The sequence below is a fragment of the Abrus precatorius genome, unplaced genomic scaffold, assembly GCF_003935025.1.
Source record: "Abrus precatorius isolate BTA unplaced genomic scaffold, Abrus_2018 Scaffold5, whole genome shotgun sequence".
Taxonomy (NCBI): domain Eukaryota; kingdom Viridiplantae; phylum Streptophyta; class Magnoliopsida; order Fabales; family Fabaceae; genus Abrus; species Abrus precatorius.
The window spans coordinates 8,331,675-8,356,484 of record NW_020874395.1 but is presented as its reverse complement, the minus strand read 5'-3'; the positions used below and the strand labels follow the sequence as shown (position 1 = coordinate 8,356,484).

General features: G+C 33.0%; 1 protein-coding gene and 1 pseudogene across 1 annotated transcript; both read left to right on the top strand.

Annotated features, from left to right (window-relative positions):
* Positions 1–6,634: 6,634 nt before the first annotated feature.
* On the top strand, positions 6,635–11,597 carry LOC113866604 (annotated as a pseudogene).
* A 7,329-nt stretch (positions 11,598–18,926) lies between these two features.
* LOC113866603 (receptor-like protein EIX2) lies at positions 18,927–20,177 on the top strand. Its single transcript, XM_027501421.1, has 2 exons — positions 18,927–19,110; positions 19,180–20,177. Exons 1-2 carry the CDS (start codon positions 18,927–18,929, stop codon positions 20,175–20,177), a joined length of 1,182 nt encoding a protein of 393 aa, XP_027357222.1.
* Positions 20,178–24,810: the final 4,633 nt, after the last annotated feature.

The window sequence follows — 24,810 nt, the reverse complement described above, 5'->3', positions numbered from 1 at the left end:
TACATGTAGTATGGCATACAGATCAATAGAAAAATGTATGATCCGAAGTGGTGAGTATAATTGATTTTTTGTTCTGTGCGTGCTTCCTGGTAATGGCAACTTGGATGATTTGAGTGTTACTGTTGATTTAATCCGTGTTGGGCAATATTTTTAGTACTGTATATGCATGCGAGTATTTACTTATGTTAAATCAGAGATTTAGTGAGGCGGGAGATACTCACCCTTACTAATATTTTCAGGTAATGGATGTAAAGACATAATGATATTTGGCCCGTCCTAGGATCATAATCTGAGGGTGTTAGAGGGAAGACTGCTCTGTAGGGATTAAAATAGTTTGAGAAATTGTATTATTTTTATCAAATTATAATGTGGGTTAACCAAAGTTTGTAAATGACTTTAATGTTAGACTTTAGAATTTAAAATCCTCGAGCAAATTTTGGTTGTAAAGAATATTTTGAAAATGTTCTTGGTGAAAATTTAAAATTTATATGTATTCAAAATGAACTAAATAGTTTGTTGGAAGTAAAGCTGAGTTTTATATTGATTATTTTAAAGTTTCAAAGTTTTATCTTTGGAAGCTTGACTTCTTTTGGAGTTTTATGAAATTTTCATAAGAAGGAAATATAAAATTTTATTTTTATTCTATTATCAATTTCGTGAATAGAAATAAATTTATTTTATCAGCCATGTAAATTTGTTTACGATCAAAGGAAATTTTAAGGTGTTACATGTTGAGATGAGGATTTGATTTATATGACACTGTGATATGTAATACCATAATTTTCTTTAATTATGATAAGATGTGTGTTATGATAAATGTGTTATGTATGAGTGGTAGGGTAGAGACTCACCCTTACACAACATTTTCAAGAAACCAGAATGAGTAGTACCAAGCTCATAGTGCATGGATGGATGAGAACTGTTATAGAACTTAGTTATTTTGAGTTATGTAATGAATATTTTTAGTTTTATAGCATTCTTTTGGAACAGTTGTAAAACTACTATTTTCTTTATTGCAGATGAAAGTTTAGAATCTTTGTTTCCTAAAGTACTTATGAATTAATGAAATTTTATACTATGGTTTATATTATTTTCACACTTCTTTCTTACTTCAATAAGGTTCAAAAGAATTTGTTTTATTTTCTCGATTCTTTTATGAAATACCATGTATTTGAGAAAAGAAAAAAATAAAGCATTACAAATTTGAATATTATGTATTTGAGAAAAGAAAAAATAAGGTGTCATAATTTTTGTATCAAAGCAGTTCATTCATACCAGACTGGGGTATGAGACTAACATGTCTATGTTGTGTAATAGATATATTGGAATATGAAATGATTATTTACTAGTATGACCTGTTAAATGTGAATTATTTGAATTATATGTATCTATGTGTATGGGAATGATAGATTAATAAGTGATTTGAGTTTATTGCAAGGTTAGAGCTATGGCTGGTAGAGGTAGACATGCTGGTGCTACAAATGAACTTCCGGAGCGCATAACCCAAGTCTTAGAGACTTTGACACATAACCAAGAGGCTGAACTAGTTGAGTATAAAGGACTCTCTTCTTTTACTAGGCATAACCCTCCAAAATTTGAGGGAAAGTTTGATCCTGAGGGAGCTAACAGATGTGGAGAAGATTTTCCATGCCATGGGATGTAGAGAAGAGCATAAGGTAACTTATGCTACCTATATGTTGAGTGGAGAAGCTGAGGATTGCTGGAGATTTGCTAGTCAAACTCTATTGCAAGAAGATGATTATATTCCTTGGCAGGTATTCAAGGCAAGCTTCTTAGGAAGTTATTTCCCTAGAGATTGAAAGAAACAGAAGGTTAGAGAGTTTCTTGAGTTGAAACAAAGAAACATGTCTATAGGTGAATATGCTTCTAAATTTCATGAATTGATGAAATACTGGCCTCACTATCAACATGATGATGGAGAGGAAGATTTATGTGCTCAATTTAAGCATGGGATGAGGCCAGATATTCGAGCTGCAGTTAGTGTATTCTAGCTAACAAATTTACCCATTCTAGTGAATAAATGCAAAATATTTGAAGTCAATACTAAGGGCAAGGCAGTGGATACCAGAAGTAATGGTCCTATGAGGTAAGACCGAAGGCCTCCAAGATTTTCTAGAGGACCTTACTCTTGTCCAAATCAATCTCAAGTCAAGAGGACTGAATCTCAAGAAGATAGTAGTGGTGGTTCTGGTTCTTTCAGAAGGTCACTAAATGTTTCAAGTGTGGTGGACCTCATATTAAAAGAAATTGTTCTCAACTTTCACCAACATGTGACATTTGTAGGAAAATAGGACACTCTGCAAATGTTTATTGGTCTGCTCCATAAAAGAGTGGAAGCATGAGTGTGGTACAAAGACTTGAATCTAGAGCAAGCACTGGAACAAAGCCAAATGTGCAAGGCAAAGTTTTTGCTATGAGTGGAGCTGAGGCTTCAAAATTAGAGGAGTTTATTAGAGGTAAATGTATCATAAAAGACTGACTTTTAGATATGTTGTTTGATTCTGATGCTACACATTCCTTTATTTTTGCAAATTGTGTGAGATGTCTGGAATTACCTATGTCTAAATTGTCTTATGATGTTATTGTATCTACTTCAACAAGTTAGCCCGTAACAACTTCTTCTGTGTGTTTAGATTGTACTGTGATAGTACATGGTAGGAGTTTTAATGTAGATTTGATCTGTTTACCTCTTTCCCAACTTGATGTAATTTTGGGAATGGATTGGTTGTCATCCAACCATATTCTATTGGACTGTAAACAGAAAGTTTTGATTTTTGGCACTAAAGTATCAGAAAGTGCTAGACTTTTAAGTCCAAATCCGTTGGGAAATATAATGAGTGCTAAGGCTTTCATGGTTCTATTTTCAATTGAGATTGAAAAGGAAATGAAGCCTGAGTATATCCCAGTAGTGAGAGATTTTTTAGAAGTTTTCCCTGATGATGTTACTGAATTGCCAACGGAAAGAGAGATTGAATTTACTATTGGTCTCATTCTGGGAGCAAATCCTATTTCTGTTGCACCATATAGGATGTCACCAGTGGAGTTGGCTGAGATAAAGAAATAGGTAGAAGAATTATTGCAGAAAGGTTCATAAGGCTAAGTGGTCACCTTAGGGAGCACCTGTTCTTTTGGTGAAAAAGAAAGATGGGAGCATGGAGATATGTGTCGATTATAGGAAATTAAATAAGGTAACAATAAAGAACAAGTATCCTCTTCCTTGAAGTGATGACTTGATGGATCAGTTACAAGGAGCTTCGATATTTTCAAAGATTGATTACAATCTAGTTATCATCATATCAAAGTTAAGAATGAGGATATCCCCAAGACAACTTTTAGGACTCGCTATGGCCATTATGAGTATCTAGTTATGCCATTTGTTGTGACTAATGCTCCTGCAGTATTCATGGACTACATGAATAGAATTTTTCATGAGTTTTTGGATAAATTTGTTGCAGTATTTATAGATGATATTCACTACTAGAATAGCAGTATATACAGACAGATCAAAATTTGTCTGTATTATAGACGAAATTAGAGACAGATTTGTGGATTATTATTATTATTATTATTTTTGAAAAATCCGTTTGTAAATCCGTCTGTAATACAGACGGATCAGAATCCGTCTGTAGTTTGCCAGCCATTTGGCGTGAAATCGTATAAACAGGAATTACAGGCAGATTTTTTCGTCTATAATTTAAAAATAGGAGGAAATTTTATAGCGGGAGTTACAGATGAATTTATCCGTCTGTAAATATGGCCATTTTTAACCGATCTTTCAGGTGGCAAATTACAGACAAATTTTTTTGTCTGTAAATAGACTTGACAAATTTACAGACGAAAAAATTCGTTTGTAATTTGCCACCTGAAATGCACCGTTTCATTAAACCCTTTACAGACGGATTCTGTAAATGACAGAAACCCATAAAACGCCACCTCCCCATTCCCCTTCCTCATTTTTTCATAACTCTTTCTCTCTCGCCCCCCCTCTCTCTCTCTCTCTCTCTAGGAGCTCAGTATTTTGGCCTTTACGAGTGATTGGAGCATCCATTTGAAAGATTTTTTACATCATTATATTCCTGGTATGATACTTTAACTTTTAATCGGTTTAGTTTTTTAATTTTTTTATGTTTTTTAGAGACTTAAAATTTCTAAGATAGAGTTGTAGGATTGAAGATTGTATGACTGGGGAGAAGGGCGTAGAGGTCCTTCTCCGAACCTGATTATTGTGTGTTGTGGGATTGTTTGTGTTTATGTTTGTGGAGTTTGTAGAATATGCATGTGGTGGAGTTATAAGGGGATATGCTCTAGAACGGTTTAGGATTATGATGTGTTTGTGTTTGATACTATACGTTATTATTAGTGATTTATTAAATAGTTCTCCAAACTAATATCTATTTATCTGAACTGAACTGTAGGATGATTATGTTTAAAGGCTTGAGGAGGCATCTTCTCAGGATCCAGAGTCAATAGATGAGGATGCTATGTGGTCACAGACAGTGGGTGGCCTTTATAAAGGTTGCATTTATGGCATGGGGGACCGCTTTGCAGACTCCATGTCCCTTGCATCTGTCACTAGAGATGCCCCTTCCCTTGCACCTGAGGAAGTTGAGGACATGGTCTGCACTCAGGTCCATGCCCTCAATGAAAAACTCTAGAAGCAAAATGAGGAGATGTGGAAGAGGAAGGAAAGTGCATGGAAGAAGAAGTGGGCAAAGAAAATGGAGAAGAAGATAGAGAAGAAGGTGACCTCGAGAATGCAAAGAGAGGTCTAGCAGCAGATGAAGTAACAACATATGCAGATGCGCAGATGCATGCTTATTTTGAGCTCATGAGAGCAAGCAGCTCCACACCTTTTCCTCCTTCTCCACTAGCTCCAACACCACTGGTTTTCACCTCCATGCATCATTCATCCTCCGACTCCTCATCTACTGATCGTAATGGTCCTTCGGATGATGATTATACAGATTATTCATGATGAAGACATATTTTATTTTTAAATGTATTTATTTGGATACTTTTGTCTTCTTTTGTAATAACATTTAAATTTTAAATTTTATAAATCATTTTTAAATGTTTAGATGCCCAATTTACAGTTGTTATTATGTTTATAAATTGTGATAATTAGGAATAGTCAGAAATAACTATCTATATAAACAAAAAATACTAATAATAGTAAAATATATTACAGACATATTACAGATGGATTTTTCCGTCTATAACTTATAGACAAATTTTTTCATCTGTAAATTACAAACGGATGTTTCCGTCTGTAAGTTATAGACAGAAACATCCGCCTGTAACTTACAGACAGATTGTGAAATCCGTTTGTAATTCCTTACCGAAGACGATATCACAGACGGTTTATGCCCGTCTTTAAATCCGTTTGTAATTTCAAAAACCGTCTGTAATGGTTTAAAAATCCTTCTGTAAATCTGTCTGTATATAAAGACTTTTTAGTAGCGATTTTGATTTATTCCAAGACTCATGAAGAACATGCAACACACTTGAGAATTGCTTTGCAGATATTAAGAGAAAGACAATTGTAAGCAAAATTCTCTAAGTGTGAATTCTAGCTACCATAAATCCAATATTTAGGACATGTGGTATCGAAAGATGGCATTATGATGGATCTAATAAAGGTGGAGGTAGTGGCTCAATGGCCAAGGCCTACTAATCTAACAGAAATTCACAATTTTTTGGGACTAGCTGTCTATTATAGGTAATTCATTGAAGGATTTTCTAAAATAACTTTTCCTTTGACGAAGTTAACAAGAAAAGGAAAGGAGTTTATGTGGAGTGAAGAGTGTGAAGCTAGTTTTCAAAAGCTGAAAGAAAAGTTAACATTTGTCCCTGTCTTAGTTTTGCCTAATCTAGAACAAAAGTTTGATGTGTATTGTGATACGTCTGGGCAAGGCCTTGGTTGTGTCTTGATGCAAAATGGAAGGGTAGTTGCTTATGCTTCGAGGCAGTTGCGTCCTCATGAAGTTAATTATCCTACTCATGATCTGGAGTTAGCTGCAGTGGTCTTTGCTCTTAAGATATGGAGACATTATCTCTTTGGGACGAGGTTTGAAGTGTTTAGTGATCACAAGAGTTTGAAGTACTTGTTTGATCAGAAGAGCTAAATATGCGACAGAGGTGGTGGATGGAATTCCTCAAAGATTATGATTTTACATTGTGTTATCATCTTGGAAAGACAAATGTAATTGCAGATGCTTTGAGTAGAAAGTCTTTGCATATGGCAAACATGATGGTGAAAGAAATAGAGTTGATTAAGAAATTTTGAGATATGAACTTAGCAATAGAGATACGACCTAGAATTTTAAATCTTGGAACTTTGACAATTAATAATGACTTCTTGATCTGAGTCCAAGCTGCTCAACAGGAAAATCTATTTTTGCAAGAAATTATGAGGCAGAGAGGTGAAGGAAAAAATCTAAAATTTAATTGTGATGCAAATGGGTTGATTAAATTCAAAGATTGGGTATGTATTCCTCAAAATGATGAGTTAAAACAGATGATATTAGAGGAGGCACACAAGAGTAAAATGAGTTTCCACCCAAGTGCAACAAAAATGTATCAAGATCTTCGTAAGAATTTTTCGTGAAATGGAATGAAGAAGGATGTGGCTGAATATGTGGTAAAGTGCTTAACGTGCCAGAAAGCAAAGGTGGAACATCAACGTTCACATGGAATGTTGCAACCATTGGAAATCCCTGAATGGAAGTGGGATAGCATTTCTATGGATTTTGTCTCTGGTTTGCCAAGAACCAAAGGCAATCATGTTGCAATATGGGTGATAGTGGATCATTTAGTTAAAGCTGCTCATTTTCTTTCGATCAATACGAAGTATAAGTTGAAGAAATTGGCAAACATGTATGTAAAAGAAATAGTTAGACTTCATGGAGTGCCGACAAGTATTGTGTTAGATAGAGATCCAAGGTTTACTTCAAAATTTTGGGAGAGTTTGCAAAAGGCTCTGAGAACTGAGTTAAAGCTTAGTTGAGCCTATCATCCACAGAGTGATGGTCAGACTGAGAGGACTATTCAATCCTTAGAGGATTTGCTGAAAGCTTGTGTGATTGAACAACAGGGAGTCTAGGATGAATGTTTACCTTTAGTGGAGTTCACATACAATAATAGTTACCATGCAAGTATTGGAATGGCACCATATGAGGCTTTGTACGGAAGGAGATGTAGAACGCCTTTATGTTGGTATGAAATTGGAGAGACGATTCTTTATGCACCAGACATGATTCAAAAACAACAAGAGCAAACCAAGATGATTATAGAAAAGATGAAGATTACACAAGATAGGCAAAAGAGTTATTACGATAGAAGGAGTAAACCTTTGGAGTTTCAGGTAGGTGACCATGCGTTTTTGAAAGTTTCACCTGTCACTAAAGTTAGGAGAGCTCTAAAATCCAAAAAAGTTATCTCCTAAGTTTATTGGGCCATTTGAAGTATTGAGTAAAGTTGGTCCCGTAGCTTATCAAATAGCTTTACCTCCGAATCTCTCAAACGTGCATCCTGTATTTCACGTATCTCAGCTCAAAAAATATATTCCAGATCCCACTCATGTGATTGAACTAGACCCTGTTCAAGTAAGAGAAAATTTGTCATATGGTGTACCACTAGTGAAGATTGTTGATCACTGTATTAAGCAATTAAGGGGTAAAGAAATTTCATTAGTAAAGGTAATATAGAATGTAAGTGATAAGGGAGATGCTACATAGGAGACTGAAAGTAAGATGAGAGAGTTGTATCCTGATTTTTTTTGTAACTACGTAAATTTCAGGGACGAAATTCTTTAAAGGAGGGGAGAGTTGTAACACCCAGTATTTTTAAGTGTGAATTAGAGAATTATGTGATATAAAGTGTGATTGAAATATATTTAGATTGAGTTTGAAAATTAAAAAAAAAAAAGTGAATAGTAAGTCAGTTATGAACAGTGATTCCAGTGTGAACAATAAGGTGGTGTGAATAGTAATTCCAGCAATGAACTGTAAGACAGTGTGAACAGTACCCAAGATTTTTTTTCAAAATTTTTGTCTATAAGTAGTGGGTCTTGCATGAAATCTTCATTCTTCACACTTCTCAAAGGTTCTAGAGAGACCCAAAGCTATGTACTACTATTTTCTCTCATCCTAAACTTCATAAACTTATATTTCTCTTCAAATCTGAGATCGTACGTTCATTGTAAGCGATTCAAAGTAAGTTTTTCTAAGTTTGAATCTAGATTTATCATTCATTTTTCTTCATCTCAAATTTTTTATATGTATCTTATGGTTTTAGGATAAACTTCGATTTTAGAGCAAAATCTTTAGTTAAATCTTTGAAAAATCCTTATCTTAAGGTAATGGTGCTCTACTTTATTGTTTTGTTATGTTTATTACTTGTATTCTTATAGATATTGTCATATATGTGATTATATGTGAAATAATCCTTGTTTTGTGAAAAATAATAGGTGAAAAGTGAGAATAATTGGTTGTTTATGTGATTTTATTATGAATATATGGTAAAAATGTGTTATTATGTTCAAATAGTGCATGATAAGATTTATTGAGAATGGTTGATGTGATTTTATGATATGAAATATACAAAGAGATGGATGCTTCATGTTTAAATATATTGTAGTTCATGTAAAAAAATGATGTATATTGTGAATATGTCGTGGTTTGATGTATATAATGAATGGTATGTGGAAATATAAGGAAAAATATGTGTGAACATGAGAAATGACATATGTGAACATGTGAATATACTCAAAAAGAGTATGAGATGGAAATGGATATGATGTAAATAGTTACAGAGATACACTGTGGGGTGGAAGATGGAGACGATATGGGATATCTTGGAGAAATGTAGGGTAGTGAGTGACATATGGGGTTGTGCACAAAATACTGTGTACGAATGCAACACATGGCTACACACTCGTTTCCTGACTTGACTCATGACCATTACTTTTGCTGAGGGACTGTCTATTGCATGCGTTGTATCCATATTGCATTAGGCCATCCGGCGACTATTTACATGTATGTGTAAGACCTTGAAAATAGAGGCATGTGGCCATAAGGCGCGGTAAGCCCGAATAAAAGAAAGAGAAATTGTGAATCTATGGAATATAATATGTGTTTATGTGTTGAGATGAGAATTTGATTTATATGACACTGTGATAAGATGTGTGTTGTGATGAATATGTGTTATTTATGAGTGGTAGGGTAGATACTCACCCTTACACAACATTTTCAGGAAATCAGGACGAGTAGTACCAAGCTCACAATGCATGAATGGATGAGAACTGTTATAGAACTTAGTTATTTTGAGTTATGTAATGAATATTTTCAGTTCTATAACATTCTTTTGGAACAATTATAAAATTATTATTTTCTTTGTTGCAGATGAAAGTTTAGAATTTTTGTTTCCTAAAGTACTTATAAATTAATAAAATTTTATACTATGGTTTATATTATTTTCACACTTCTTTCTTACTTCAATAAGGTTCAAAAAAATTTGTTTTATTTTCTTGGTTCTTTTATGAAATATCATGTATTTGAGAAAAGAAAAAATAAGTCGTTACAATTTGAATATCATGTATTTGAGAAAAGGAAAAATAAGGAGTTACACTGTCAAATTCATTCAATTATCGAATTATGCTTCTTTAACTATAAATTTATAGATTTAATAAACGTGAAGATGATTTCCCCTCTTTGAGAGAATACAATGATTACTTGGAGGAAGTGGAAGACATGAGTGAGCTTCTATTATCTTGTTTAATATTTACAACTGTTTCACTTTATGACTTTTGCTTTGTTTTGATGATTTTTTTCCCTATTGCAGCATTTAACTTGATTGAAGGAATAGATTCTTTTTAGATATTGAAGCAAAATTGCCAAATAACAGGCAGAAAATGCAGAACAAATAATGATTAAACTAGCTCGTAAGGTACTGCTGAGAATGGACTTTCCATTGTCTCTTTCATATATGCCTCTCCTCAATCACAAAAAGAATGAAATTGAAGTTTTTTGTGCAAGTGTCAATTAGCTGTCATATTTTCACGTATTTTTATGCTGATATTAATTAAACTGGCTGAAGAATTAGCTGCAGCCCTGGCAGCATGTAAGGGTCAACCTGCACGAACTGATAATGATGTGGTGAGCATTAGATATCCATTTTTATGAATTTTACTTTGTTGGCACAGTATTTGAACTTCGTTGATCTTGGGCTGTTATTGGAGATTGAGCTTATTTTGTTTTATCATGTTACTATATATACTTTACCTGCACAAGCTGATTATTGATATAACTAGCTCCTTTGTTTTTTGTGTGTAAATCATTATTTATTTTCCTTTTAATCAACATTTGGTGGTATTTTGATCTATATTTGACTTGGAAAAATGTATGTATACATAATAAATCAGTGATTGAGTTTGGGCAGCAACTCTGAAAATTTTCATTGTATATGATATTATGGTTTCATGCACAGACTGAGTTTCTAGATGGTTCTGCTTTGGGATGCCCTTACTGGTTTTTTTCATTTCTCATTATGAAAGTGAAACTTGAATCAGTTTGTGAGATGGATCAATGTAATATGCATGTGTGTTTGTTCGTTCTGTTGAGCTGGTATTGCCAAAATTTGTATCGGTAATGTTGTTTGTGATACCAGCTGTGAGAATTTGAACGTGAAACTTCTATAACTAGTGAGGTTAAAATTTTGATCGTTGAAGCCTTTAACATGAACAAAGCTTTTCCTTGAAGCCTTGTTTCTTCTTTCAGCAGAATGGTAGGGATTTAACTATGTTCTGCCATAGAGTGTGATTGGATGAGATACTTCAAGTGAATAATTCATTTTTTGAATGAATTTACAATTCTATGGGGTAAAATTTGTTTGGATATCTAATTTTATAGAATTTAAAAATATAATAATTTTAGTGGGAATAAGTTTTAAAAGATTTTAATAAAAGAATTCTAAATCATAACAAAAGAGTGAGAATGTGAAATTGCTTTTTTTCATTTATTCTGTATTCCAATTATATTTTTATCTAGTTATGGTTAATTTAATAATTTTAATTTCATGCTTTTAATTAATTTTGTCAAAAATATTTCAAAGGAAGGAAATTCAATTATTCTATCCAAACAAAATATTTTAAAATAATAGAAACTTAAATGATGCAATTTAAATTTCTTAAAATTTTAAATTTTCTCATCCAAACACAACCTTAGCCAATTTCTGGTCACGTTAAAGGCTTTCTGTGTTTTGCTCAAATATCTATTTTGTGCTGCCGAGTTATCGAGCAAATTTGTTAAGTAAATTTATGCCAGATTAACTTTCTCGATTCTCTTGAGGCAGACTGCAAACGAAAACTCCCAAGTGGGATTTGGTGGTGTTCCTCAAGGCCAGCAGGCATGGCCCCATAACCTTTATGACTAGGAGGGGGTGACATGCTGGGCTATGCAGATGACGAGGAAACAATGAGGCTAAGAGCTGAGAGATGAGCAAGGGCTGGAGGGTGGAGTCTCCAAATAAGTAGGAAACGGGCACTTGAAGAAGCTTTTGGAAGTATTTCGATTTGTTGAGAATATTCATGCAAGCCGATCATGCTACTACTCTGTTGTCCCTTTCCTTTCTACTTATATTTTTACCTTTTTCTTTCAATTTGGATTGTCATGTGTTAACCTATTATAGCGAATTTCTCATGTTGAATTCCTTGCATATCCTAAATTTTAAGTATCCTGAATCAAATTATAAGATCGAGACCATGCTCTTCGTGTGTAGAAGATCAGACATGCAGTGTTTTTAGATGATGCTAGGTGGTCAGTAGACAAATCATTTATTATACTGCATACCCCTAATGCTATCGTTCAAGATTCATGTTACACTTTTCCCATAATAAATAAAGGAGCAAGTTGTTGAATATGAAGCTGTGGTCTCTCTCTATGCTTCATTAATATGTGACTGTGTTGGAATTAAGAGTGCAATCTTTGTACTTAACCAAAATGTACAAATTCTACTTTTCAAGACAAACATTTACCATTTTTCTCAATCTCAAGTTTGCTGAAATCCTTATTTACCAACCTTGATTGATTTGCATTTATAAAAGGTGTAAAATTCATATTGAATCAATTGTCTCATCTTCTACGACTTTTTATACTGGCTATAATATTATATGCCTGAACTTTTCTATTTTTTCCCCTTATTGTGATGTACTGGTAATTCTTATTAATTTAAACCACTTCATATTGTCATGAACTAGCTGTTTAATTGAAATGTGAACTTGAAATACGTTTTTATCATTTTACCGGAGAAGAAGAGACACAAAGTGGTACATCACAGAGTCCTTATTGCACCCAACACAAGTCTTGCCCCTACATCCAAATTAAGTTGCTGTGCTTCACGAAGTGCTTCTTTGCTCAAAGTCTTGCGCTTCGTATAAGTTTAGTTGAAACATGATTGTTTAGGAGGCATCTATTCCAAAGGGACAACCATCAATGGTTTACCGTGCTATACACTAATTAGTTTATAATGAATTTCTTTTTTTTTAAATCTGAAAAAATATTTTTCTCATGGAGTAACTATTTTCCTTATTTTTTGAATGATATTATTATTGAAGTTAAGCTATTTACATGTAGAAGATGGTAAATGCAGTATTTTTTGGAGTTCTCAAAATGCCATTATTATGTTTTTTTTTATTCATAGTGACATTAAATTTTGAGCGTACAAATTCCTATGCATTGTGTGAGGCATGATTTATCAATTAGATTGACCATCTCTGTAAATTCTGCCATGTGTAGTTAGCTTCAAATCCAATTTGATTCCACCTATGAATAATACTTATTGTGTCCCTTTATTTGAATATCTATGTGTATATCATATATTTACCTCAATTTTGTCTCAAGTATATGAATTATATGAATTGTTTAAGCTAGATTTACAATTTTGCTTGATCTGCTTATTTCCTAAATCATTTAAAATGGGAGAAAATTCATAGGAATCACTTGTATAATTGTAGTACGTATGAATGCCGCTGGAAACTTTTACCACAAAGTGAAACTGGGAAGACTTTTCATTCACCATATTTTCATTCTTCAGAAAAAATAAGCAAGAATTGGAGAAAAAGTGGGGGGAAAACTAGTAATAAATCTGTCAAGGGAAATAGATTATTTTGGTGGTGTTCCTCAAGGACAATATACATTTCCTGGAGGACAGCCAAGGCTCTGAAGGTTGGCCACCACAACCTATACCACTAGGAGGGGGTGAGATGCATGGCTATGCAGCTGATGAGGAAACAATGAGGCTAAGAGCTAAGAGAGGAACAAGGACTAGAGGATAGAGTCTTGAAATAAGTCAGAAATGGGCTCTTGAATAAGCCTTTGGATTTTTCAAGAATATTCATGCTAGGCGGGTTATACTTGTTCAAAATGGTGTTAAGATCATTTTTAAGGACGTGCAAATTTCAATGTCACAGCCTATTTTTTCATGGATATTCCAATGTAAATTTCATATTGAAAAGACTACATTTCAAAGATTTTTTGGGAATCATGAAAAGAGTCTTATCCTTCATCGATAAGGAGGCCATATTTCAAGTATTTTTGAAGGGTTAGAACTCAAATATTTTTCGAGGCCTTTGACAAAAGGGGCTTTAACTTGGTTCACGACCTTACCCATGAATTTGATACATAATTGTTATCAGCTAGAACGGAAATTTCATAAACAATTCTTTTGTGGTGAAATGAAAGTTAGTCTAATGGATTTAGTCAATGTGAAAAGAATGCATAATGAATATATTGATGACTATTTGAGTAGATTTCGATAAATGAGGTCGAGATGTTTCACCTAAATCCTAGAATACGAATTAGTCCAAATGGCTATAGGTGGGTTAGAATATTCAATTTGAATGAAGTTAATCAACCAACAGCTGAAAGATATGTCACAATTGACCACGAAAGTAAGGTAAATTAAGCAGCTTAAAGCTGAGAAATATGCTCCTACAATAGCATAACAGAAATGTAAGGCTGAGCTTACAAAAAATAAAATAAAATCATATATATAGAGCAAATATTACTACAGCTTAAGTAATCCAGAAGAAATCGAGCTGGTCCGGGAGCAACCCATTCCGGTATTTGGATTCAGACAGCACAACACAGTATAACTCAACATGCTCTATTGTTACACGTCTACCCACCTAAATGTGTAACTCGACTCTATAATGATGCAAGACATATATCTCAGTATGATGCAGCATAGACAAAACCATATAATCAACAACTCAGCTAAATAGTTCATAATATTTTAGTCAAATCTCAATATTTTAAATCAATTAACAACAATTACAGCTTAGAAAATAGCTTTTATCCAAGAGATCTGACAAAATCATCTCAAAACTTCTTGTAATAGCATACCAAATTGTTCAAAACATCGTTTAATAGTTAAAGTAAATTTCCCTTACCTTAGAACAATGATTCATACTAGATCTATCAAATATTACTTGTTTTAAAGCAAGATCCACCGAAGATTTAGCTTTACAACGAAGTTTCTCCTAAGATATCATTAACTATCTATAAGAAAGAGAAGAAGAAGAGAAATAAATGGTAAATCTAACTTTAAACTTATAGAAATCTAAGTTTAGGAAGGTTTAATATGAGAGAAAATGGTGATATATGGCCTTGGGTCTCTCTAGAGCCTTTGAGAAGAGTGAAGAAATGAAAATTTCGTGCAAGGATCCCTATTTATAGGCAAAACTTTGAAAAAAAAAATTTGGTACTGTTCATACTGTTCTACTATTGATGGTGGAATTAATGCTCACACCGCATTATTGTTCACGTCAGAATTATTATTCACTTTTTTTTTCTTTAAACTCCATCTAAATCTATTCCAATACAAATAATCTTTCAATTAACATTTAACAAGTACAAGATATCATAGATTACTTAATAATAAATTACAGGCCTGACAATGGTCGATGTTGCTGACGAAGAAAAAGACTTATTCAACCTGACTATAGATGAATTTGAGAAGAAAGAAGCTCTAGATAAGACCTTGGAGAATTTTGAGAAGGAAAACACTAAAGTTTTCCTAAAAGCTAGAGATACTTTGTTGTAGTTTTTAACTCGAAAAATAAAGGTTGATAACAAAGTTATGTTGTGTTTGAGATGTAGTGCCATCTTAGACAAAGCAACAATCGAAGCTTTCAAGCAATATAAGATGAGGAAGGATTACCAGGTAACTACCAATCAGGTGATTACCAAGAACAAAGGGGAGCAAACTCAGAATGCTTCTACAACAATACGGGATCCTCAAATTGCAAAAATAGCAAGACCTTTATACCTCCTCAAAATGTTCCAAGCGACAAATGGGTTTGATATGTACCACATCCGGCTTTGGGTCGACCAAAGTGGTAATTGGTCGAAATAGGCAGGCCTTCTCAAACAAAAACTACACCTCAGCCTAAAGATTTTTCATAGCCTAAGGCTTTCGCTCAACCTGGTATCTATAACCCATTAGAGAATTATTTCTAGGCGAAAAGACCTTATTATAAGGCTCCCATGACTAAGACACAGTGGAGAAGGGCTCAAAAGAATAGGAAAGTTAAGTATAAGGCTCAAGAAAGTGCCATGAGAAATAAACAGTGTACTTTGGTAAGGGCTCAAGTCAGTGTGACTCAACGAAAAGCATCTGTTGAGAAAGAAGGACTAAAAATGAAGAGTCTTGTGATAAGATACGACCCAGATGATGAGCTAGTAACAAACATCTTCGAGTCGGGATTTAATGATGCCCCTCAGAGACATATTGGGGGTTGTCTCCATGTTACCTGCTGAATATGCCAATGTTGTTGGCAAGGGAGATGAGGATGACTTATATGCTGATGAGAAATTAGATGATAACCCCTTGGGTTATTGCATCCTAATAAAAGAGGGATTTCTTGTGAAGTCATTAGCTACTTTCGAGAAGCCGACTAAAGGGATGAAGAGCCACATGAAGCCATTATATATGGCGGCTCAAATCAATGACAAATTTTGAGTGAATAAGGTTCTCGTTGACTCTGGGGCAGCAATCAACCTCATGCCTAACTTTTTGCTAAAAAACGATCAGAAAGTTTGAAGAAGACTAGTTGCCCCAAAACATGGTTTTAACAGACTATGAGGGAAAGACCTCGAGCTCTAAAGGGATACTAATTGTCAATTTAAGAGTTGGATTCGTGTCTCGAGCAACTATTTTCGTGGTAGTGATTTCCAACACAAGCAACAATTTATTGCTCGGAAGAGAATGGATCCACAGAGTAGGAGAGATACCTTCATCACTCCAACAGAAGTTATGCTTGTGGAACAACGATGGGGTCATGGAATATGTCGACAGAGACCAAAGTTATTTTAAGGCTGAAATTTATGTTAGTAGCCTCGATAGTAAGACGTTCGACAAAGCCTTTTCTAACATTTCACCGCTCAACATGGAGGATGTGGGTGGCCCCTATTTTACCATGAATGTCAACTCACAAGCGTCCTATGAAATTCGACTAGATCCTTCATTGGGTTTTATGACTTCTAGAATGCAGTATAGGAGGCCAAGAAGAGTTTGAAATACAACGTAAATGATTGAGCCTTTTGGCTCGAATTTCAATTTATGTGGCTAAAAAACAAAATAAAAGTGCCTCTTGAAGCCATCGAGGTCCTAGAGGTCAACGAATCATATTTAGCCATTGAGTACATAGAAAATTCAACTTGCTTAGCCGAAAGATGGAAGGAAGCCTTTGAGGCCACAAAAATCGAGCAGCTCTCGATAAAGCCTTAAGAGTTGCTAGCAATCAAAGATATCCCCTGCACAGGATAAGAAAATTCGGTCTTATAGATCGATAGGAAATTTGGCTTGATTGCATTTATGATGACTCACTTATTAGTTTCAAGAATTCATCTCGAATAGAACAAAAATGGAGGGAAAAGTCTAAAATCTAATCTCATGAAAAATTTCTTGCCCTTTTTAAAAAAATTTAAAATACTAAAATCTCATAATTTGAGAAATTAATATTTTTGGGGCATTTGTTTGGGAGAAGAAAAATTTTCTAAGTTACAAAGTCCCTTATTAGACTTTCGTTGTAAGAAATAGACTATGTTCTTTTAAGGAGAAATACACCTCGAAATTTAATGGCACGGATATAGCTTTCAACTAAAATTAAAGGATCCTAAGCTCTCTCACTTTGACAAACTATGGACTTGTATAATTATCTAAGTCCCAAAATCCTATTTGATGATCTACTTTTCAAGGAGTTTTGGAGGATCTAGAGAAGAGTCTTTTCATACCGAAAAGACTACATTTTGAGGAATTTTTGAAGGGTTATGAGAAAGCTCATTCTTTGTTGAAGTGGGTAGCCTTTCGAGGAGTTTTTGAGGATTTTCAAGTCCTTAACAGCTAGAATTAGTCAAAAAATAGGAACTGACAGAGAAATTAATTTAAGTCCATGAGACTGAATGAACTCTTAGATTTTCCTAGAACTGCTCGAAAAACAGGAATTGACTGAAAAAATATTATAAGTCCACAAGACTGAATGAACTCTCAGATTTTCTCAAAATTACTCAAAAAACAAGAGTTAACAGGGAAATTATTTTAAGTACACAAGACTAAATGAGCTCCCAGATTTCCCTTAGAATTGCTCAAAAAATAGGAATTGATAGGAAAATTTCTAAGTCCACAAGACTGAATAAGCTCTCAGATTTCTCTTAGAATTGGTCAAAAAGTAAAAACTGAGAAAGAAATTATTCTAAATCCACAAGACTAATGAGCTCTCAAATTTCTCTAAGAATTGGTTGAAAAGTAAAAACTAGAGGAGAAATTATTCTAAGTCCACAAGAATGAATGAACTTAAATTTCTCCCAAAATTGGTCAAAAAGTAAAAACTGAGGGAGAAATTATTTTAAGCCCTTAAGACTAAATGAGCTCTCAAATTTCTCTCAAAATAGGTCGAAAAGTAAAAACTCAGGAGAAATTATTTTAAGTCCACAAGAGTCTTTGATAGATTTTCAACAGAAAATGACAAAGGAATCAGTCTAAGTTCTAAAGATAAGATGGAGCTCAAAAGGTGAGGAAACATATTGAAAGAACTGTAAAGTTCAATGTAATTACCCAAACATCAGTTACTTGCGGTTACCACCAGTTGAAGGTCAGAGACACAAAGAAATAATCGTGGGTGACACCAATTATAGAGAAACTATGATCATGAGTAGTTATGAATAGTAGGCGACAACAATTGAGAAAAAGCACGTATAGAAGGCGGTTATCAAAAAGTGCCTACAAAAGGAGCAGATTGGTTGAGATATATCGCTTATAAATATTATAAAGCTTCACATTTCCCAGGGATGACTTTTTGCACCCCAAAATCTTTGCATACTGAAATTCTGAGTTTGATTTCCAGTTTGTTTGTTTAATTTCGTTTCAAGAATATAATTTCTGTAAAACTTTTACGTCCAATCAAGTTCTGCGTAGCTACTATTTAATATTCTTGCTTAATATTTTGCTTACGACATCAATTTGATATTACATTTAACAATACACTTAAAAAAACTTGAAACGACCTAAAATTCAGTCTCCTATATTACTCTTAGATTTATTTGTTTACATTCTGCAAATTTTCACCATAATCAGCTAGATAAAAAGAGAGACATAAAATGATACATCACACAGTATACCTTATTGCACACAAGTCTTGCCCCAACATTCAAGTTTAGTTGACATATTGAACATGATTGTTTACGAGGCATCTATTCCCAAAGGACAACCATCAATGGTTTACAGTGATATATAGTAATTAATTTATAATGAATTTCTCTTTTTCTAAATATAAAAATATAATTTTCTCACATGGAGTTACATATTTTCCTTATTTTCCTTCTTTTTCTATTTGTGCAACTTCACCAGCGATGTTAACTATTCTCGACTTGTCTAGTAACTTACTAGCGGGGACACTTCCAGATTGTTGGGGGAAATTTCAAAGATTAAGAGTTCTAAATCTGGCAAAAAATAATTTATCAGGGAGGATACCCAAGTCATTTGCCACTTTACAACGTATTGAGTCGATTAATTTAAATAGCAACAACTTCTCTGGTGAAATTCCATTCCTGACCTTCTGTAGCCGATTACGATTTATTGATTTTGGGAATAACAATCTCCAAGGAACGTTACCAGCATGGGGAGGCCATAAATTGGGCCAATTGATGGTGTTGAGTTTAGAGGCAAATAAATTCAATGGAAGCATACCTACAAGCCTCTGTAGTCTTCCATTTCTTCAAGTGCTGGATCTCTCTGACAATAACATTATGGGGAAAATTCCACAATGTCTCAGTCGCATAATTGCATTATCAAATACGACGTTTTCAAGAGGAACCATTTTGCATAATCCGGATGGACTAGTCCCCGGGATCCTTGATAAAATAATTTCGTATAGAGGATTCAGTTGGTTGCATGATAAAGAAATTCCCGGATTCATTGACAACGCAATGTTGGAATGGAAAGGACAAAACAGAGAATACCAGAAAAATCTAGGACTTATGACAATCATTGATCTTTCTTGCAACCAATTAACAGGAGAAATACCAGAAAGTATAACAACACTTGCCGCATTAGCTGGTTTGAATCTCTCAAGAAATAATCTCACAGGATTCATTCCCGACAGTATTGGTCATATGAAAATGAAAATGTTGGAATCACTTGACTTGTCAAGAAACCATCTTTATGGAAGAATCCCAGCAAGCTTTTCAAACTTGACTTTCCTCAGTTACATGGACTTGTCTTTCAACAGCTTGTCAGGGAAAATTCCAAAGAGCACTCAGTTACAATCCTTTGATGCCTCTGCATATAAAGGAAATGCTGGACTCTGTGGTCCACCACTCCCAAATCATTGCCCAGGGGATGCTGTTTCGCCAAATGGAAGCATCGATAAAAATAGTGTTGAAGAAGATGGAGACGAAGATGAACTCGTAAGCATTGGTTTTTACATCACCCTGGGGTTTGGATTTTGTGTTGGATTCTGGGGTGTTTGTGGAACTTTTATTGTAAAAAGTTCATGGAGACATGCTTATTTTCAGTTCTTCAACAACTTGAATGACTGGATATGTGTGACCCTCATTGTCTTTATGGCTCGAATGAAAAGGAGATTCCAAGTTCAAGACTAAAAGGTAAAGTATTTCATTTTTTATTAATATGAAAATTACTCAAATTTTCAATATTTTAGCCTAAAGTGACGTTCAAGTATGATTACTATTTTGTAGGAAGCACTTTATTAAACTGATTGGTTGTTAAGAAACTACTAGAGTTAAGCAATAAATCTCAGGATTTCAGATTATTTTGGATTCACAGAGAGAGAGAGTAATAATGGTGGCTGGGTTTTGGCAGGGATGAAAAATATGTGCTGATGAATCATCTTGCAAGTTAGATGGATTTTCCTTCACTTTCCCTTCTTGCCATTTCTGTTTGTTGATCTATCTGAAATTTCTATTTTGATAAAAATTAAAAGGATTAACCTATATGTTTCTTTGTAATTTGTGTTTCATTACAATTCTCATGCACAGTTAAAATTAAAATTCTAAATTGCAATTCAATTTCATGCACAAAATTAATCTCAACGTTTGAACAATTTTATTTTCATTATAAAATCTAAATTTACTGCCATTTTTAATATAGCTTGATTTATATTTACAATCATCAGTCATTTTGATTTCTGAAATAGCTAATGTTTAATAGGCTGACGAAAATGCTGATGAGGCATGCAGGTTAAGTATGATGTGAGATGCGCATGTAGCTTTAACTTTGGATGACATGAAATCTAAGTTTCTTCAGTCTTGTCATCTACATTTTCAACTTCAACTCGATGTTCTTCTTCCTTTGTTCTTGCTTCTCCTTTTGCGACCATTGCATTACTCTCTGAATATATATACCGACTTCCAGTAATATTTTCTTACATCGTTGCTAATTACCATCGCAATAAAACTAGGGTTGTGTTTGGATAGGTAAATTAATTATTTTAAAAGATTTAAAAATTTATAAAAATATTTTAAATTTGGATCTGACTCTCACATACTTGGTTGGATGTGGTGGGTGAGTCTACCACTTGAAAAATTTTAACTTGGGATTTTGCTTAAGCAATACCGAACAACTTGACATTTATCGACCTCTGTTGATCATTTTAGATTTTTTTCGGATAGAGTAATTAAATTGTAAATTATTTTAAAAATGAATTACTCATTTAAAATAATTTGTCCAAATATATTTTAAAAGTTACCAATTAAATTAGAAAATATTTACAATGCATAAATTTTTCCACACTAAATACTTTAACTTTGTTTTCATTGTAATATCATTTACAACATAATGTATGAAGAAAATATTTTGAAGAATGTCATGGTAATATCAAATAAATAAAATATAATGACTATTAATAAATTAAATATTAAATATACTAACTAAGCATTCTAGTTGATTATACTTAGATATTAAGATGATAATTAGACCAAATTTTAAAATTAACCAATGATACCTATAAATAATATAAACCACATAACATTAAAATTAAAATTTAAGAAAAATTTTATTATTAAAGAAAAATTATTGTTTTGTTCTTACAAACGAGAGAGATATAAAGATAAGAGAAAGAAGGGAATGATTAAATGGGTAATATAGTAAAGAGGAAGAGAGAAAAATTTATTATTATGTTTTGTTAGAAAGAATTGCTACAGAAATAACATAATTTAAACTTTAATAACTTAAAGTAGCCGTGAGAAAAACAGTGAATTTATAGCTGTTGATATTTTCATATTAAAAATGTCCTTTGCATGCAATTGAGGTATGATATTGGAATTAAACCTTCGAATTTTAGTGATGGTGTTCGTAAGTCTTTTAGAATTAAAATTACAAGTCTAATGTTTTATTTTATGGAATGTATATCCTTAATCCAAGATATTAAAATGGAATTAAAATTTAACTTAAAATTACAATTTACACTGATTACTTACGCAATTTAAATATAAAAATTATGATTCTACATTGATTCTAATTGTAATATTTAAAACTAAAATTCTAAATCACAATTGAAATTTATGCACCGAAATAATCTCGGTGCTCATTTGGCTTACAAAATTGAGTATAGAATTGGACGTTAGAATTGAAATTGAGTTTCAGAATTTTAATTCTCATGTTTAGATGTCTACTTAAAATTAAAATTATAATTGACAATTTCATGCAACTCTATAGCAGTTAAATTTGGCTCACTTCAATTCCTACCCTAAACCTAAGAATTTAAATTCCTAATATCATAATTATAAATACACTCTCACTTATAGTGCTTCCTCCTTCTTCTTGTTCTTCCCGATATACTTTCTTTTTCATGTACTTTCTTCTTTTCTCTCTCCCTTTGTTCTCTATTTCCCCCATGCATCTTTTTCCCTCTTCTTATGTTCTCCTATTTTTTCTGTACTTTCTTCTTTTTTTAATTCTACTTTTACGTTAATTATTAATGTCACTTTTGTTCTCTTTTTTTTTTCTCTATTATGTTCTTCCTCCTTCGTTTTACATAATTATTGATATGATTATAATTAAATATAAAATACTGAATCATTGAGAGTATAATTATAAATACAATTATAAAGAAATTGTCCCCTCTTTCTTCAGATAAATAAAAGAGACTAGATAGAAGTTATGAAATTCTCTATTAAGACTTCACTTTCACGGTCTCATGGTAATTGCAAGATAGGAACTTTCTCTCAACAATCCAAGAGGAGAGGAGTTAAAACAGGAAGGAAGAGTTGGAAAAAATACAAAGGACTCAAAGAGAAAAGTAATATCAAGGAAACAATGGATTCAATTTAATGCTCTCTAAACCCTTAATTGTGTGAGAACATGTGTTATGTTTTGAGAATCATGTAATTCAAGATCAAATGGGAATGATAATTTCATAATAGTTATATCAAATAAAAATTACATAATGAAATAAAACCTTACAAATTATAGATAAAAGTGATTTTTTTATTTCTCTTTTTCTTGTTCTTCCTATTCTTCTTTTTACATCTTTTTTTCTCTTTTTTACATTTGTTTTTTATTCTTCTTTCATATCTTCTTTCTTTCTCTTTTTTTTATATTTGTTACATGTTTAATATGTTTATGTTTATGAGAGAAACAAAAAAGGAGAAAAAACTAGTGCTAGATGCAAAAGACTGAATAAAAAATATATTTTTAAGGCGATTATATCATGAACTAAAGAAATTTTTTATAATTAATTATGTCTTATTAAACAAGTTTTTTTTTTTAATTTTGAAACATTTTACGTGAAAGAGAAGGACAACAAATTGAGTCTATTAATTTAGATGGCAACAACTTTTCTGGTAAAATTCCATCCTTGACCATCTATAGCCGATTACAATTTATTAATTTAGGGAATAACAATCTCCAAGAAGGAACATTACCAGCATGGGTAGGCCATAAATTGGGCCAATTGATGGTGTTGGATTTCGAGGCAAATAAACTCAATGGAAGCATACCTACAAGCTTGTGTAATCTTCTATTTCTTCAAGTGTTGGATCTCTCTAAAAATAATATTAGTAGGAATATTACAGTGTGTCTCAGTCACATAATTGTTTTATCAAATACGAGGTTTTCGAGACAGACAATGGTTTATCCATTAGATCATACTGTGCTTATGAATCCTGATCAAATTCCCAGTTTCATTGACAAAGCAAAGTTGGAATGGAAAGGACAAAACCAAAAATATGAGAAAAATATAGGACTTATGACAATCATAATTCATAAACAGAAAAAAAGTATTTCTTATTTCAGTTGTAAATGTAGTAATGCTTAAATTTCTAGTGAGAAGAAGCAATGAGGAAAGAAGAAGTTGATAGCAGTAGAATGGTAGTCTCCAGCACCAATCCCCACCACAAGGAGATAGCCATCCGGAGGAAGATTGCTAGCATGTAACTATTTTCTCCCCTTTTCACATTTATCCTCTATGCATGTGCATGATATGTCTCTCTAGTTCTCAACTTGTAATAAAAGAATAATACAGATGCATTTAATTAATGCTAAAATAATCCTGCAGAATTTGAATGCTAAATTATCTGTTATTTTTTTAGTAAAATTTGATATAAGGTGTATTAGTATAGTGTCATTTTTGGTGTGTAGTATTTCATTAGTTATTTCTTTCTTTTTCTTTTTGCGCGTTTGGTATGGTCAATGGAGTTTATCACATGACTGCACTTCTTTTTTGTGAGATTTATGGAAATTATTTTTTGTTAATTTATGCATTCATTTCTAAATCACTTTGTTAATGTGTGTATTTCTTTCTTTTGATAAGAAACTTGTAATTGGTTTGGCTCTCTGAGCTTGTGGTTGGAAAGGAAGCCTGTGATTCATGATTGCATTGAATTGGAATATAAACTTTCTTTTTTAATCTTGAGTTACTGGTTTTAATTTCTGATTCATAGTTATGCAGATTTTAGTTTCTTGTACTAACTAACAGCTTGTTTTTCTGCTTAATTACCTGTTTCTTAAAAAGAGAGTGAGAGAAAATAGCATTTCCACCATGATCAAATCGGAGCTTCAGCTGAGACCATCTCCTTCACTTCCTGTTATTACTTCTCTGAGCTTGTTACAAGTTATGATGAGTTTGTGTGTTAGGGGACTAATAATCACCTAGAGCTGTTGGAGAAGATGAATGTAAAGCTGACAGAAGAGTACAAAGGGTTTGGTGAATTTGCTTCAGGGTTGAAATTTTTTTGTGGAACTGTTGAAATGCTAGAGTGGTAGCTTTAATTAGTA

Bases quoted from the DNA above. Each gene is read 5' to 3' on its own strand.
- LOC113866603 (XM_027501421.1), top strand. From the start codon at position 18,927: ATGTTAACTATTCTCGACTTGTCTAGTAACTTACTAGCGGGGACACTT. The intron at 19,111-19,179 runs GTGAAATTCCAT...ACAATCTCCAAG, and splicing joins AAATAGCAACAACTTCTCTG to GAACGTTACCAGCATGGGGA.